At 52.5% G+C, this 15,830-nt stretch overlaps 1 protein-coding gene across 4 annotated transcripts in view; it reads right to left on the bottom strand.

The window, feature by feature from the left end:
• The window catches only part of mtor (mechanistic target of rapamycin kinase), an 84,053-nt gene extending 69,478 nt beyond the window's left edge, over positions 1-14,575 (bottom strand). The window contains exons 1-21 of one of the 4 annotated variants that reach the window (XM_029249920.1): positions 14,416-14,575; positions 13,819-13,983; positions 13,292-13,400; positions 12,890-13,122; positions 12,566-12,766; positions 12,175-12,309; positions 10,843-11,118; positions 10,370-10,478; positions 8,479-8,662; positions 8,257-8,385; positions 7,788-8,032; positions 7,255-7,470; positions 6,729-6,934; positions 6,035-6,157; positions 5,857-5,940; positions 5,242-5,334; positions 4,858-4,992; positions 4,501-4,630; positions 3,047-3,297; positions 2,012-2,098; positions 85-252 (exon numbers count right to left, since the gene is read on the bottom strand). In XM_029249920.1, coding sequence (XP_029105753.1) covers positions 85-252; positions 2,012-2,098; positions 3,047-3,297; positions 4,501-4,630; positions 4,858-4,992; positions 5,242-5,334; positions 5,857-5,940; positions 6,035-6,157; positions 6,729-6,934; positions 7,255-7,470; positions 7,788-8,032; positions 8,257-8,385; positions 8,479-8,662; positions 10,370-10,478; positions 10,843-11,118; positions 12,175-12,309; positions 12,566-12,766; positions 12,890-13,122; positions 13,292-13,400; positions 13,819-13,938 — 3,234 coding nt within the window. In that variant the 5' untranslated portion in view covers positions 13,939-13,983; positions 14,416-14,575. Of the gene's footprint in view, positions 1-84; positions 253-2,011; positions 2,099-3,046; positions 3,298-4,500; positions 4,631-4,857; positions 4,993-5,241; positions 5,335-5,856; positions 5,941-6,034; positions 6,158-6,728; positions 6,935-7,254; positions 7,471-7,787; positions 8,033-8,256; positions 8,386-8,478; positions 8,663-10,369; positions 10,479-10,842; positions 11,119-12,174; positions 12,310-12,565; positions 12,767-12,889; positions 13,123-13,291; positions 13,401-13,818; positions 13,984-14,235; positions 14,316-14,367 lie in introns of those variants that run through there. The other 3 variants (XM_029249917.1, XM_029249918.1, XM_029249919.1) reach the window with 3 other exon arrangements.
• Positions 14,576-15,830: the final 1,255 nt, after the last annotated feature.

Genomic DNA, 15,830 nt, shown 5'->3' with positions numbered 1-15,830 from the left:
CTGGCTGGACTGTGAGCCTGCAGAGAGCAGTGAACAATCATGTCCTGAGAATGATCCCCCCGACCCCACCCCCAACCCGCTCACCTTGATGGTGACGCTGCGGCCGGAGCTGTTGTCGTGCATGAAGACGCGCAGCATGTGGGGGATGAGCTGCGGCAGGTACAGCTTGAACTCTCCCCCCAGCGCAACCACGATCTGCTCAATCAGAAGGATGATGGTGTTCTGCATCGGATTGTTGGGTGTCCAGTACTCCTGGGGGGAGAATTGTGGAGTCAAAGCACAGCAACAAGTCGTCAACTGTTAGACCGTCAGCTTCAGTCTAATACACACTGACCGTTTGGAGTAAAACGCCCAAAGTGAGGCCCTTCGTCCGGCACCCTGACAGGTTCGAAAAGCAGGTCACTGGACCACAGCCTTTTTCACCTTCTACCGCAAGAGAGGAGCTCGAGGTTCGCCAAGACAGAGGCCACGGGTCCTCAGTTGACGAGCGAGGGCTCCGAACTAGAGGCTTCACACCCGTTTCTCCAACAGCTTGGGGAATTCGGCCACCGTTATGAGAAACACCTGCACAGGCTTCCCCCGCTTTTCAACACACCTGTGGCAGCAGAGCCCCCCGCTGGGCTGCGGACGTGGCGCGGGGCCTGATCTCGGGGACTTGTAACTGGCACCTAGCCCGTCTACAGATCCCCTGGGAGAGAGCAGATGTGCCCTGGAGGCACATCCCGTACTCACCACTGAGAGCTTCTCACGTGCTCTGATTTTGCTGGGCTGCCCTCCATCCCTCCCTCCCTCACACGTGGGGAAAAACTCCGACGGACCCAGTCACAACACTCGTCGGTGCCGGGTTCAAACCCCGCCTTGCTTTACTGCACCAGATTCTCATTATTATTAGTTTGCTGGAGCACTTGACTCCTCAACTTAGCAACACGAGCTGCATCAGAAATGTCCTCGTCACTCATTCCAAAGATGCTTTTATCTCCAAGTCAAATCAATTACAGGTTAATAAAACATATTCCTCCACTGTTTCACAGGTTGCCTTAATGAAAATATCACAAATATTTTGTAACACCAACACTTAACTAAGCTATAGCACAAATATTTACAGTATAAAACAAACGAAAAACAAAAACCTTCTCTCCACAACGTCCTGTTAATCAGTGGCGACTGCTGATCAGTTCAACCCGCAAACACATAACGCTCAACATCACCGGACGAGAGCTGTAAACACTGTGCAAGTGAGCTGAATGGAGGCAGTCTCGCACTCCTTCTGTGTGGGAGGTCTTTACTGCCATCCATCAGCTCGTGGGGGGGAGACGACTTAAAAATTGAACAACTGGGCTACTATGTTCTCAGCCACTGAGCCCAGTGCAAAGAGATGTGGGGGAAAGAAGTCCAACTGTCTCAGTCGCTGAGGTCAGAAAGAGAAGGGCTCAGCGGGGTGCCTCTGTCTCGGGCCGCCCCATTTGCCCCCGTTCCGGCACAGGAGACGGGGAGGGTGGGCAAATCTGTGAGGGACGGCAGCCAGGGCTCTTTTATACGCCCAGAGCCTCAATGGCTATTCCGTCTTTCCATCTGGAGCGGCGTGGCAGAAAGGGCCCTTTGTTTCAGACTTCGCCGAGCTCACGTTTCGCTCCTCATGCAGCCGCTACAGTAAATCACTGTAGAGATCAAAACTGGGACATTCCGCCTTGCCAAGAAGCAGAAAATCACTGCTGTCGAGCACTACTTCCAGAGGTACAGCTGCGCATAAACCACAGGGGAGGGGGGTCAAGCCTTCGTGCAGGTAAGAGGTGACGGGAGAGTCGCGTGCCAACGGACCGGCGCTTCTGAGAGTCCACAGAGTACCTTTGACGGAACATAACGATACCCTGGCGGGACCTGAGCGCTCGCCACAGCCCAGCCAGACCGCAACACTCCTCGCACCAAAAGGTGCGAAACCAAAAGCCCGCAGGGTTTCAGTTCTACCTCCAACGCGAGGGGATCGTCTCCCTACTAGGGACGGAGGACTTACCCTGATGAGGGTGAAGATGTCGTCCATGTAGGGCCGGATGTGGATCTTGACAAAGCACACTAGCATGCCCAGCTGCTGGAACAGGAACTGGGAGAGAAGGAAGAGAGTGTGACCAACAGAGTGCCATTACCCTGCGCGCCCCATTGGTGGCGGACACAGCACTCGCGAGGTCAGTGGGGTCCTTCCAACTGCGGTGTCATCATCACCTTGGGTTCTCTGAAAAGCTTCACTCGAGGACAGAGGGGGACTGGAGCCCATGAGAGTGCAAACAACAGAAGTGAGGACTAAACGTGTAGAGCAGAGTGTTTGTAGACGTTATCTGACATCTCTAACTGAAGAATTGTGCGTTTGACGGAAAATGTATTGGAGCCCAACTATATCATACATGATCGCTAAGAGCGAATGAATATCTCTGAGCTCAACCTGCTTCTACTGGACACAGATCCAGGAGTCTGGATTTCTCAGGTCATATCTGGAATATTTTGTTCCTTTTCTTTTAAATGGGCTGTAAAAAGACACGAGACTCACAACAGCTCATCGTTCATCTACACTTTCAGTGGCGTCCAAATCAGGAGCTGGATGACTACGAACACGATGACCCCAAAAGAAGGAAATATCTCAAAAAATATCCGTACTGTGTAGATCACTAATAAAACTGTTATATACTGCAGTTTGCCCAGTTTAAGAGCTCCAAACGAATGTTTATCATTTTCACCAACTTGTGTCCAAAAGTTTGACAGCAAATTACTAAAATGTCTTCAGATACATTCCAGTACATCAAATAATTTCAAATAGAAGAGGGGGGGGAGAGAAAAAAAAAAAAACCATTCCATCATTCACCCAATTGTTCAAAAAACATAACATTATCGTTCTCAACTTTATGTGAAGTGCAGAGGAGTTGGATGGTGTGTGTGTGTGTGTGTGTGTGTGAGATCTTTCAGTTCCAGAGAGAATGCGAGCAAGTCCACCTTACAGGCGCTCCACCTTCACGCTGAGACAGACGGTCAGAACGGTTCAGTAACGACGGACACACACCTCGCGGATGTTGGCGTCGCACACGCGGATCACGTTGAGGAAGGTGGGCATGACCTGCGGCAGGAACTGCACGCACTTGAGACCCAGGGACTTGAAGATGAAGGTGACGGCCTGCACCACCATGGTGTGGTGGTTGGAGAGCGACGGGTCGCGCAGGATGCGCATGAGGGTCACGATGGCCACCGCCGGGTAGAACTCATCCAGCGGGAGGTTGCCCATGTTCACCAGCATCTCGCTGGTGCTGTAGTCAGCTGGAGGGACACACACACACACACACCAGGAAGTGTGGCAGTTAACATGTGTAAGCTGTAGGCTGTGAGTTCAAGACCCATGTTAAATGATCAAGGTAGACAAAATGCCAACGTGTCACGAATGGGTGCAGCTTAAGATGTTTTGCAGGAGATGAACCGCTGTTTCACTCAAGTGTGTGATAAGCAAGCAAAGACCCGAACATCGCAGTGTCTGCACCCAAAGTGTCTTGCGGGGCGGATAAACCAACCGTCGATCGCTCCAAGTTTACGGATACGGCAGCACTGCGTGTTTCGGCAAGCTGCTCTACGCTGAAGCCGGCTGTGGACGGGACCCGGGACCCGATGTGCCACGGACTGTCCTGCCAGCCTGGAACACAACTGGGCCTAATAGCACCTGGAAGATCTCCTTTCCTGGCCCAGCTTGGCAAAGCCCAAAAAATAAGCTCCTCTACAGTTGCACTCTTCACACTCTCTTATTTGGCAGAATTATCTTCTCTCTGGAAAAATAAAACGGTTCCATCCCGTTCCTTTCTTTTTGATAAAGTTCTCTCCACAAGAGAGACGGGCAGAATTTAGGACCACCAAACTGTTGCTTAAAGTTCTACAAACACTAAACGTGGAGTTGATCAGGTTCAGTTCCACCACAACATATGTAACAGCAGGACTGTGGATCCGGGAAGTGACTCGACTTTGTCTCATGTTCACTTTTAAACAGCCTCTGTGACACATGTCAGGAAGCCCTTCATGAATAAGTTCAAGGACTAGGGGATGAACACAAAGACCACTGAAGGGAAAGAGCCCAGTTACTGGTTCATTCAGCCATCGCAGACATCCAGGGTCTGTGCGTATAAGTGTGTGTGTCTCTACCAAGGTGTGTCTTATTCGGTTGTAAAATTCTCTTCATCTTGCATTTTACTTTTGCTTTACGTTACTGGAAGAAATGACTCATGGCAGAAAAGCGTGGAAGGAGAGTTCCATCCAGCCTCTCCCATCAGTCAGCATAACAATCAGTCCTAAACGCTTCCATACTTTGGTTGAAGCACAAGGAGAAACATGTGTACAAACTGTGGAGCCCAGGAGAGGAGCTGGGACTCACACAGATCAGTGCTGCACCCCAGCAAGGGGGAGGAGCGTTTCGATGACTGACAGGCAGGGGGGAGGGGCGTTCCGATGACAAGAGTCGCAGACAGGCTGAGCGCTCACCCGAATCCTGGTTGGATTTGGACTCGGACAGACTGACGGCCGAGGCATCTCGGGATTGGTCGATCATGCCGATGTTGACCTTGTGCTTGTAGGGGTCCAGCGCTCCCAGGAGCCCGAGCACCCGGATGGCCTGGTGACAAGGACACGGAAAGAAGGGCCACCATTTCGTTAGGGTCGCGGGAGAGGAGGCTTCCGCAGCCACACCCCTGGGCCCCGTCAACCACCTACAACAGTATGTCATATCTACCCCTCCACCCCCGCTGCCACGCTCAGCCCACCTTCTTCAGAATAAATGAATTCAGTTCCCTGGAGACAAACAGGAAGCAGAGGCTGAAAGAAAGCCGTGAAAGGGGTTACCTCTCGCCGGATCCCCTGGTTCTGCTCCGTCTTCAGGAAATTCAGCAGCACTTCCAGCAGCGACGGGTACTTGCGATATGGCTCCACCACGTAACCCGTGCTTGCCACCTGCTGGCCCAGTGTCCACAGTGCCACCTAGAAAACAGGAGGACAACATCTGACACCTTTTCTCTGTTGGCTTTGAACAAAAGCACATGGCTGCACAAAGCACCTGATCGCAAAGGCAAGAGAACGGTGACACAATGTGGAAATTCTGAGGGAAGCCCCTGTGTCTCCATGGCAAGTATCACAGGTATAAAGCAGTAACACAGCACCAATATCTGCGCCACAAAGCTAAAGCACAAGTGGTGTATGACAGCCCCAAGAACCCTGGGAACAACTAACCTGTCTCTTGGCCAACGACGAGGAGTCCTGCAGCATGTCCATGATGATGGGGAAGAGCTCGTCCATCCACTTGCGCATCTCCAGCCCACTCACCTGAAACACACACACACACACACGGCATGGGGACATGGGAAATTGACCCCAAATGCACACACAGGAACCACAGAAGAACACACCTGTCACACGCAGGGCTGTTCCAGCACAAACGGACACATGCAAAGATACACACATAAAGGTCGTATGCACAGGTCTCCGTCCCACAGGTGCCCTCTACCTTTGTTCATACTGTCTCCACACACACCCCCCTAGCCTGGAGCCTTGCTCCTAGATCTCCTCAGAGAGCTCAGTGCCTTCACCTGCCAACAGCCTGCATTTTCACGTTAACAACAGTCAGGCTCAGAGGCTTGTCGAGAAACTGCACCCAAAGGAGAAGGAAGACAGCGTGGACATCGACAGGACCGGACACGGCACAGAAGCTGAATCTCTCTGAGAATGAACCAGCCAAGGGACACACCTCATACACCTTCAAGGTGATGGAGGTTCCAACTGCCCCGGTGAAGCTAACCTGTGGGGCCGCCTTCGTCAAGGGCCCAGTGAACCATAGCCCCAGCCTACCTGGGCAAGCTCGCCTATGGTGGCCAGGACGCTGATCACCACGCCAGGGTTGGGGTCGGGGTCTTTCAGCTTCAGGATCAAAGCCTGCGGTGACAGGAGGAGAACACCGACATTAGGAAACGCAGAAAGAGCAGTGGTCACGAGCGTGTGAACTCTGATCTCGATGACCTCGCAGTACCTTGAGAATGGGCTCCATGTAGGGCCGTATGAGACGGGGAGCGTTGGACACCAGGTGGCCAAGCATGCGAGCGCTCTGCTCCTTGTTCCGGCCCACGCCGCTGTGCTCCAGCTCCGTCAGGATCTAGAGTCACCCAACATTGGAAAGAGCTCTTGTTATCACTGATATCATCCAATTCTCCAGTCGCTACTCACCGGGTGCAGCACACTCATCACTAACATTGCTCTAGTGTCTGAGAAAGACGTCTGAACAGTTTCCTCAACAAGACGTGCGGCTGTACAAGCAGACAGAATACAATGCATGTACAAAATTAGAATTGTCAGAAAAAATAAAACACACCAAAACCTCTTGATATTACTGTTTGGCCGTTTTTTCCAAAGTAACCGTTACCAATTGGGTTTATTATAGATACATTCTTTTTGAAATGAATCAGCATTAAGAACCTTGAGTAACGGTCAGAAGAGTAGCATCCAGCTGCCCCCTGCTGGTCAGGAGTGTGAATCATACCGCAGACTGCACTGTGTTCCCTCGCAAAAATCGATCGTTTTTACAAAAAACGACCACGGATCATTACTGCACGATTAAAAGTTTCCACACTAAACCCCAATGAACTGGGCCAACGCAAGGCGGGCTGTGTGCACCCCCCCAGTGATTTGACCCCCCGCAGCCCTGCCCCACCCACAGGGTATATTACCTGTATGAGCACCTTGCGTAGAAAGGGCATGACGAAGGCAGGGTTCATGCTGCTGAGACGGCCGATGGTGCAAATGGCCAGCTCGCGGATCTCGAACACCTCGTCGTTGAGCGCCACAAAGAGCGCCTGCAGGTTCTCCGCCTGGGCCAGGTGGGCGTCGAAGCGCTCATCCAGGGAGGCCAGCACACAGTAGCGGATATCAGGATCTGGGGGGGGAGGCCGAGAAATACGCTACAGGGTAACCTGAACCTCCAGCGGTCCCCGTGACACCGATCGTGATTCCTCAGATTACTGATGTATGGATAAGCGACCCAAGTGTAAGTAATGTATCTAGCAATGTAAGTCACCAGGGTGAATAAGGTGTGTGGACTGATAACACTACGGAGAGTTCATTGGAAGTCACTTTGGAGAAAAGCTGAGTAAATAACTGCAATAAATGCAGTACTCGGTGTTGGGTGTTTGTACTACAATCGCTGTGTAGCGGAGCAGACTTAGAATGTGCTGCCTGTCTCCTCGTCCTCCTCACCTGGGTCAGTGATGCCCACCACCAGCAGCTTGCTCAGCACGTCAGCCACCACCTGCACGGCCGTCTGGCTCACCACGTGGCCGTGGCCGCCAATCAGATGGATGGAGGGCGTCAGCAGGCGCGAGCAGGTACGAGCCGCCTCCATGCGCACCTCCTTGTGCTCGCTGTTCAGGAAGTGGTCGGCACAGTGGCGCACAAACTGTGTGAGCGAGTGGCCTGCGGGGGGGTCGGAAGGAAAGAAGGAAACGGCAGGAGCGACGCTCTCATTAAGGAATCGGACTTATCAGCTGAAGAGTGTTGGACCAAACAGCAAAAAAGGATCTGAAGTTGGAGCCTTGAGTTCGACAATATAACCAAATGTCTTCAGAAATATTAGTCTAGCATAAACTATTAAAATCGCTAAGGTCCCTGTACACAAGCGTCAGCAATGGAGCGCAATGTTTGTTTTTAAATGCTATGCAGATGCATCCCATCGCACTCTACACTCAGCAGAAATCCAAGTACCCACACCCCCAGGATCCTCGACTCCTGACCTTCGAACTCAAAGCTGCCCAACGTGCGCAGCGCCAGCGTGATGCTGCCCACATCGCTCGCCTCGGGGATGTTGGTAAGGCTGGGGGAGGCCAACTGGTGGGCCAAGCCTTTGGGCATTCCCGGGTGTCTCAGGGGCTTGTGCATCAGCACCAGGGACAGCATCTTCAGCAGGCCGTCCTGGATGTCCTTCTTCAGCTGAGGGATCTGCCGGCTCAGGTCGTAGAGCACGGCGGTCAGGGCAGGGCTGGGGGTGTGGTCAGAGCACAGTTGAAGCACTGCTGGGAGGGCACCGTATCCCTCCGCTGCAAAGCCCTACTCCTGCTCCACCTGGCAGGAGACTTAGCGCAATCTTGTTTCAAAACTATATCCGGCTGAACGGAATGAAAACCCTGGCGAATGCTTAGTGTTCGAGAGACTGGGCTACAAAAAACGGGAGGCGCTTGGTGTCGCTGTGGAGGTAAAGCCCACCTGAGTCCTACCGCCAACATGGGCTCCAGAAGCTCCTTGATATCCTGCTGGATGCTGGCTCCCATGGCCCGCGACAGCATGCTGATGCAAGTGAACACGGTGGCGTCCACCTGCATGGTCTTCTGCCTCCTGTGGAGAAATGGCCAATCAGAACGGGACAAGAGAGCACACGTGGGCCAAGAGGGTGAGAAAGCCGGGAGCGGCGGCTCCGCAGTGACGCACTTGTGTGCAAAGTCCTTCGGCGGCAGCGCGGCCTTGACGATCTCCAGGATTTTGGAGAGGTAGGGCTGGATCTCGGTGCGCACGGCCACCACGAGCAGCCCCAGGGCCTGGAAAGCAGCTGTGCGCTCCTTCTCTTTGCGCAGGCAGGCGAGCAGGTGGCCCATTGTGTCGCCCAGGTACTGCTCTGCAAGGCAGGAGAGGGAGCAGAAGAGTCAGGGTTGCAGAGCTCAGCACCGACTTAAGGGACAAGACGAGACGCCCAAGGTCCTAAAGTGCGTCTTAGGCAACGCCGGTCACCGAGAACTTCTCAGCAGAGCGTGAAGGCTTTTTTTTGCTGTTCAACTTTGTATTATTTTTATCTTCCATTTTCTATTCCTTTACAGGTTTTGGATTACACACACAAGTGATGAAATGCTGCTTCTCCCTCATCTGCCCCTTTTTCATCGCAGTACAGTCACACCAGGCATAACGTCCTATCAAATTATATCCGTTCGCTTATACGGCCGTGGTCCCATAGGAAAATAATAGAAATTAAAGACGAATTTCAGACAGCGGGACGTAGCGGACGCAAGTGGCTTTTAAGCAACCATACGCACACACAAGATTGCCCAGAGAGGTGACTGTGCTGCCAGGCGTACAATGTTAAATTACCTATAGTCTATAATACAGTACAAATGTGTCTTAAAGTCATAATACACACCTGTGAGACTGGTTTACATTTGGAGGTTATTATAATGTACTTTTAATCACTATTACCTTATTAAAAAAGTTTACAGTACAGTACCATACAACAATATGTGTGTGATCATTTATTATTTAATACTTATTTATTGTTATTGTTACTGGGGCAGCACGTCGGCACAGTGAGTAGCGCTGCTGCCTCACAGCACCTGGGTGGTGCGAGCAGACATGGGTTCGATCACTGCTCAGTCTGCGTGGAGTGTGCATGTTCTCCCCGTGTCTGGGTTTCCTCCGGGTGCTCCGGTTTCCTCCCACAGTCCAAAGACATGCTGTTCAGGTCCCCCTTAATGTGTGAGTGACACAGAGAGAGTGTGTGTGTGTTTCACTGATGTATGGATGAGTGACCCAGTGTAAGTAGTGTATCTAGCAGTGTAAGTCACCGTGGTGAATAAGGTGTGTGGGCTCATTACACTACACAGAATCCAATGTAAGTCGTTTGAGGAAAGCGTCTAAGTGAATAAATGTAAATGTACTGTTATTTGTCGTCATTATTAGCATTACTCATTGTCATTGTTTTGTTTTTTGTGCAGTATTTTGATTGTTTTGCTAATAGTCTCCAGAGAAGCATTCAAGAAGAATTTCATGATACTTGCACATGGTACTTGTACCCATGACAATAAACTCGAAACTTGATTTGGATGAGAAGGCGAAGATTACTAGGCAGAACGAAGGTGGAAAATGGGTCAGCGCTATCGCACGTGATTTCCAAAAGTCACCCTCGACCATCACAACAATCCTGAAAAGCAAATAAAAAAAATTCTTTAAGCGGTAAAGGGATCTGCTTCCATGACGGCTACGAAATTGACGATGATGAGAGAGGGGCCTATAATCGGGAAAGTTGCTGAGCACGTGGACTGAAAATCAGACACAAAAACGAATCTCTCGCAGCAATCGGAGGGTTTAACCGCTTTAAGAATCACTATGCGCTACATCACGTTAAAGTCAGCGGTGAGTTGGCGAGTGCTAATACCAAGGCAGCGTACCGAGTACTCTATGCTAATATAAAGTTTGTACAACGACCTATTTCTCAGAAAGTATCTAGGACGTTATGGGAGGCATGACTGTACTTTTCTCTAGTCTACATGTATAATTTTGTGTGTGTCTCTCAGAGAGAGAGAGAGAGAGAGAGAGAGAGAGAGAGAGCTCCCACCTGTGAAGGTATGTGGCTGGAAGGCAGCGAGTCGAGGCAGCAGGTTCAGGATAGTCATCTGGATCAGAGGGTTTTTACTGGTTCTGTACTTGAGCACCCAGCGGCAAACCTTCAGGGAACAAACAGCAAGACAGCGATCAGATTCACATTTACTCCCTTTTTATTATTATTATTATTTAATATCATACGTGTTCTAACGAAATACGCTCCAGAGCCCTGGCGCCCTGCACAGGAGGAGTTCACTGTAAAGATGGTGGATCACAGGACACTTTGGGGAGAAACTAAAGCGCTGATTCCATCAAATCGGTTCCAAGTCATTGTGTTTATATTAGCAAAGTAAAACCACGATTTCACTTCTGTACTTTAAATCTCCATTTTCATAACAGAACAGAAGATTGAACCACAACAACTGAGCCACCTTTAGGTATTTACCATAAACGCACACAAACACACACACCGAGGGGGACCCCCACCTGGTCGAAGCGATCCTCCATCAGTTCCCGGCAGTAGCGGCTCTCCACCAGCGAGCTCCTGGAGGGCGTGGGCACGGCCCCGAAGCCCAGGAAGCCTTGCGGCGCACTGTAGCCCAGGAGCCCCAGCAGGGCGTTGGATTGCGGCGGCTGCACAGACTGGAAGCTGGTGAAGGGTGTGATGTGACGCGGCTTGGCGCCGAAGCCCATCAGCTCTTTGCAGTACCTGTCGTGAACTAGCTGCTGCTGGGTGATTTCCTCCATCTCCTCCCGCATGCGCTGGCAAAGACGTGGCAGAACCGAGAGGTCACGGGGTCTGATCTCAGCAGGGAGCAGTAACGCAACAGCACTGTACTTCTACGGCAAAAATCTAAACACACTACGGATAAAATGTAGAAAAAAGGAAAACCTGCAAGTGGTAAAAGCAGGTATTAATCACAATAAGTGCTATGATCAATAAAAACCTACAATAAACTGACACAGAACACAGGCTCCTCGCCTTACACAAACACACACTTGGGACCTGAACTCTGCTCAAAACTCCAAAAAGTCACTTTGACCACTAAAAGTGTGTCATTAAAAGACAGCTGGACAACTGGTAGTGTAGTGATTGCAGCTGTTGCCTTTGCACCCAAAGGTCGCAGATTCAATTCCCACCTCCAGGTGTAGTACCTCTTGAGAGGGGTATTTACCCAAAGTGCTCCGGTAAATATTACCCAGCTGTGTAAACGAGTAAATCACAGAGACACACGCTGTCTGAAACCGCTTGTCCCATACGGGGTCGCGGGGAGCCAGAGCCCATCTCGGCAACGCAGGGCATAAGGCTGGAGGGGGGAGGGGACACACCAGGATGGGACGCCAGTCCATCGCAAGGCACCCCAAGCGGGACTTGAACCCCAGACACACCGGAGAGCAGGACCAGGTCAAATCTGCTGCGCCACCGCACCCCCTCATGAGTAAATCTCTTTGTACAAAAGCTAAATTAATAAACGGAAAGGTAAAAGCTCAATGCAGAGACCTGCTCTGACTTACTCATGAATGTAAAATAGCTACAATAATTACAAATAATAAGAGGATTTTAGTCATCTGAAGCAAAAATTTTAACATCCAAAAAAAATTAAAATGACGGAACATGAAAAGTCCTGCTCAACAAGTGCAGTTTGTCATTTTGTTATTGATCTCACAGACACGAGCCGTAGACATCATGGCAGCGGAGTGAATTAAAGTGGAAAAATGCAAATCGACTTTGACTTTATGATCGAAAAGCGCCGGGGACACATGGAATCAGTGTGCGAGCGGAGGTTGGACACCACGGCGCCAGCGAGGGGTCCTCACCTCGCCCTCCATGCTGCTGATGCGGACGAGCTCGTTGAGGATGAGCAGGGCGCCGTGCACTCGGTCATCGCGGTTCATACCTTTCTCTTTGGCCAAAGTCTCGTCGAAGCCCTTCTCCGCTTCCTCAAAGGTTTGCTGCGAGAAGCGCCCAGACAAAGAGGAAGGGGAGGGCGGTTAAGGCACTGGCCGAAACACAGACTCAAATATCAATAAAAACTCAAGAGCTGGAAAAATGGGCCAAAGGTACCGTACATCATCTCTGATAAAAGCATCACCAAATACCACAGCGCCCGCGTCCGTCTAAGTGAAAATACCGCAGTTACGCCGGCGGGGGTCCCACCACGTTCCTGCACATCACCAGCTGAGAGGAAAGTACCAGACGCAGCCGCACCTTGTACCACTGGGGCTTCTGCATCTCCTTGGTCTCCCGCTGGGTGGTGAGGATGAGGCAGGCCCTGAGCGCCGACACGGCGCCCTCCCGGATCGCCTGCTTCGGGTCCCACACGGCGTAGAAGATGTTGTCGAAAAAGGGTTGCACCTGCTGGAAGAAGAAGGTGGGTGCGCTGACCGCCAGCTCACGCAGCACCAGCACCTGTGGGGACAAGGAGGGAGAAGCTCGGCAGCTGGACGCAACACAGGTCGCTTTAGTTCCGCTTCCCGGCTTCGCCGTTTACTCCGGTTCGGCGTGCAGAATCGGCTGCACCGCGATACTCACAGCGGCGTGGCGCCGCCCTTCGTTCCTGTCCGCTCCCAGCCATTCGAGGGCCCTCTTCACCTCGAACTCGACATACTCCGCGGTGAAGGTGTCTCCGGCCATAGACAGGTGGCCCATGGCTTTGGAGGCCATCTCCATGACGACGGGGTCACTCGAGGGCAGCAGGTTGCGCAGGTAGTTGGCGAAACGGCTGATTCGCGTGGCATTGCCCCCCTCGACGCCAATCAGGCTCACTGGGCGGACGGACACACACACGAGAGACTACAAGTGGGAAACCACAAACTCTCCACGTCTACCGCCTACACGAAGAGTAAAAACAAGACCACTACTGACGTCCTCGAACCCGCGTCGCGCTGTTAAAAGAGCCGAAGACGGACGGCCGCGGCAATTGTGGGTACGGACCTATAGCGAGGATCCCGCCTTTCTTCTCGTTGACATCAGAGCTGGAGACCAGCTCGAATATGTGGTGGTTCAGCTCATCGTAGAAAGTGGTCGCCTCTTCTTGGCTTAGCTTCACAGGGAGGGAAACGTGGTAATAAAAAAGCGAAGTGAATAACAAACAGCCCGCACAAGCCGACCGCTCCCACCGATGCTTCACCCTTTTCTATTTCGAGACGTTTCTCAACCAGGGATCCTACATCAGGTGCGGGATTCGACCCGACAGCCTGCCTCAGGGCCTCTGTCTACGTTGGGTGTTCTATCCCCAGTGCCCCGTACGTACCGCAGTAAAATCCTGCTCGCTCCAGTACCGTGTTTTGTACCCGGCGGCTGTCTGTGTCACGCTGTGTGCGCCCTACCCCAACTGGCTGCTTGCGCCAAAACCCAGGTGGCTATTTGTTCGGAACCCTTCTTCCCCTGGCAGTTGGCTCCGTCAGTGTGTGCGGAACCCCGCTGACCACCAGCTGAGCGAGCGAGCGGAGGGACGCTACCTCTCGGAGCTCCGTGGTCACATAGTGCTGCAGCTCCTTCGCCGCCTTCGCTCGACTCTCCTCGCTGCGGCTCTTGAGGCCGCTCACGAACTGCTGCAGCACGGAGGCCGTGCCGGACATCGCGGCAGTGGCGGCGGGGGCGTCGGAGCCGGAGCCCCGCGGAGCCTGTCAGAGGTCGGAGGGACCAGTTTAGTTGAGCCCTGGACTCTGGAGGAGGGATGTGTGTCACACACAGCTGCTGGCCCAGAAGGGCCAGAAATCATGCCGTGACAGTGAGTGACAACGCGCCCGCCTCAGAGTGACACCTGAGCCGGGTGGGACGCGCGTCACTTATTAGTCGCTCACCGCCTCATTTCCACCAAAGAAGCAGCTTTTTAATTAATTCGCGGGCGCGCGACACCACCGCCTCAGACTCACTCAGTCTCTGCCAGGCAGGCTAGCTTTAGCAACTGCGCTAACGCGGGCAGCGCGAGGCGAGCCACAACCTCCCTCCTGCGCGGACCCAGAGAAGCAGAAGAACGTGCGTGGAAGCGCTCGGCGCGCGCGCACCTGCAGGACGAAGGACACGCCTCACGTGGACGCGGAAACACGTCTTACCCTGAAGAGTGGAGAGCGGAGAGCGTAGCTTCGGTAGCCGAGTCGAGTGTCAAGGTACGAAAGCTCGACACTCTTCTTCGGCGGGGTAGGTTGCGGGGAGGGAGGACATCTACCAATTGGCCAATGGCGCCCCCAGCTGGCCGGAGGGTTAACTGGCGTATGCGGTATCCAGGTGAGGCGCTGAGTCTGAGTAACTGACGGGAAAATGTTCCAATGAGATCATGCCAAACTCGGACCTATACGACAAACAATCGGTTCGGCCAATCAAGTTATTTTCAGAGTCCTCTCGCGCGTCTTTATGACGAGCCGTTATCCAATCACGGCACACTTGCGGTCTAAAAGGCCTAGAGAGGCGGGACGTTGGGCTCGTGACGCGACGTGTTTCCACAAGTTGACGACGGTCGGTGCGGCGTTTTTATTTTCTGAAGCACAGAGAGGTCGGTTGTTTTTTCAATAACTCAAAACTGTGTTGAATTCTCTCTGCTCTATAGAAAAGAAAAAAAAGAGTCGACACCTGCCCGATGTGTATAACAGTCGGCGGCCGCCAGGTGGCGCTGTGGCACATGATGGGAAAATGATGGATGAACTCTGCACTGTCCGCGCGCCCTTCATCTGCTAATTGTCATTTAAAAAAAAATCAGTGCATATTTTTATCGCTCGTCTATATACGTTTTAAAGTATAACTGTCGTGTCCACTGCAGATGTGAGGATTTCAAGGCGGCAGCAGGGGGCGCAGTGGTTCGAGGTGCTCTTCCGATTTTCTGGATTCAAATCCCACCTCGTGCTCCAGAACCCCTGATCAAGGTACTTCACCTGAACCGTACGGCCAACATTACCGTGCTGTATAAAAGAGTGAATCGGTGTGAGGGGATGAGCTCTGTACGACCCTCTGGGTTCCTACCACCAGGGGAGCGTCGTTTCGCTGTCATTTACTGCGGTAAGGCAGCGGTTTGGACCGGAGCGAGATCATTGACCCAATAAAAGCCCGAGAGCCTGAGGCTGGGGGGAGGCCGGCGCACGCACGCACGCACGCACACAGTTGGCTGTGTTTCTCCTCATTAAACAGTATCATCCCGCATTTCTGGAACAAGCCACGTGTGGATCTGCGGACGTTAACCTCGGACAGCGGTGCGCGTAGGGGTGCGTCACACTCAGCGCCCCCGTTTTCCCAGCATGCCGCTCGCATGTCCTCTACTGACGGTGGACCTCAGACCTTTGACAGGCCATGGTGCTGGTGCAGGGCAAGAGCTGCCTTTTATGTTGGCTTTTCAGAGCAGGTTCGGGTGGTGGAGTTTGCCAGTTGGCTGTGCCAACCTTCGGAGCGAAGTGCAGTGACCCCCCATGACCCCTACTGGACGCCACCGCGAACCCCTGAGCCTCACGCCAGAAATTCTGCGCTGTAACTTAACGAAAGC

This window comes from Scleropages formosus, chromosome 2 (assembly GCF_900964775.1).
Source record: "Scleropages formosus chromosome 2, fSclFor1.1, whole genome shotgun sequence".
Classification (NCBI taxonomy): Eukaryota; Metazoa; Chordata; class Actinopteri; order Osteoglossiformes; family Osteoglossidae; genus Scleropages; species Scleropages formosus.
Note: the sequence above shows the minus strand (reverse complement) of the source record. Positions and strands in the feature narration are given on the sequence as shown.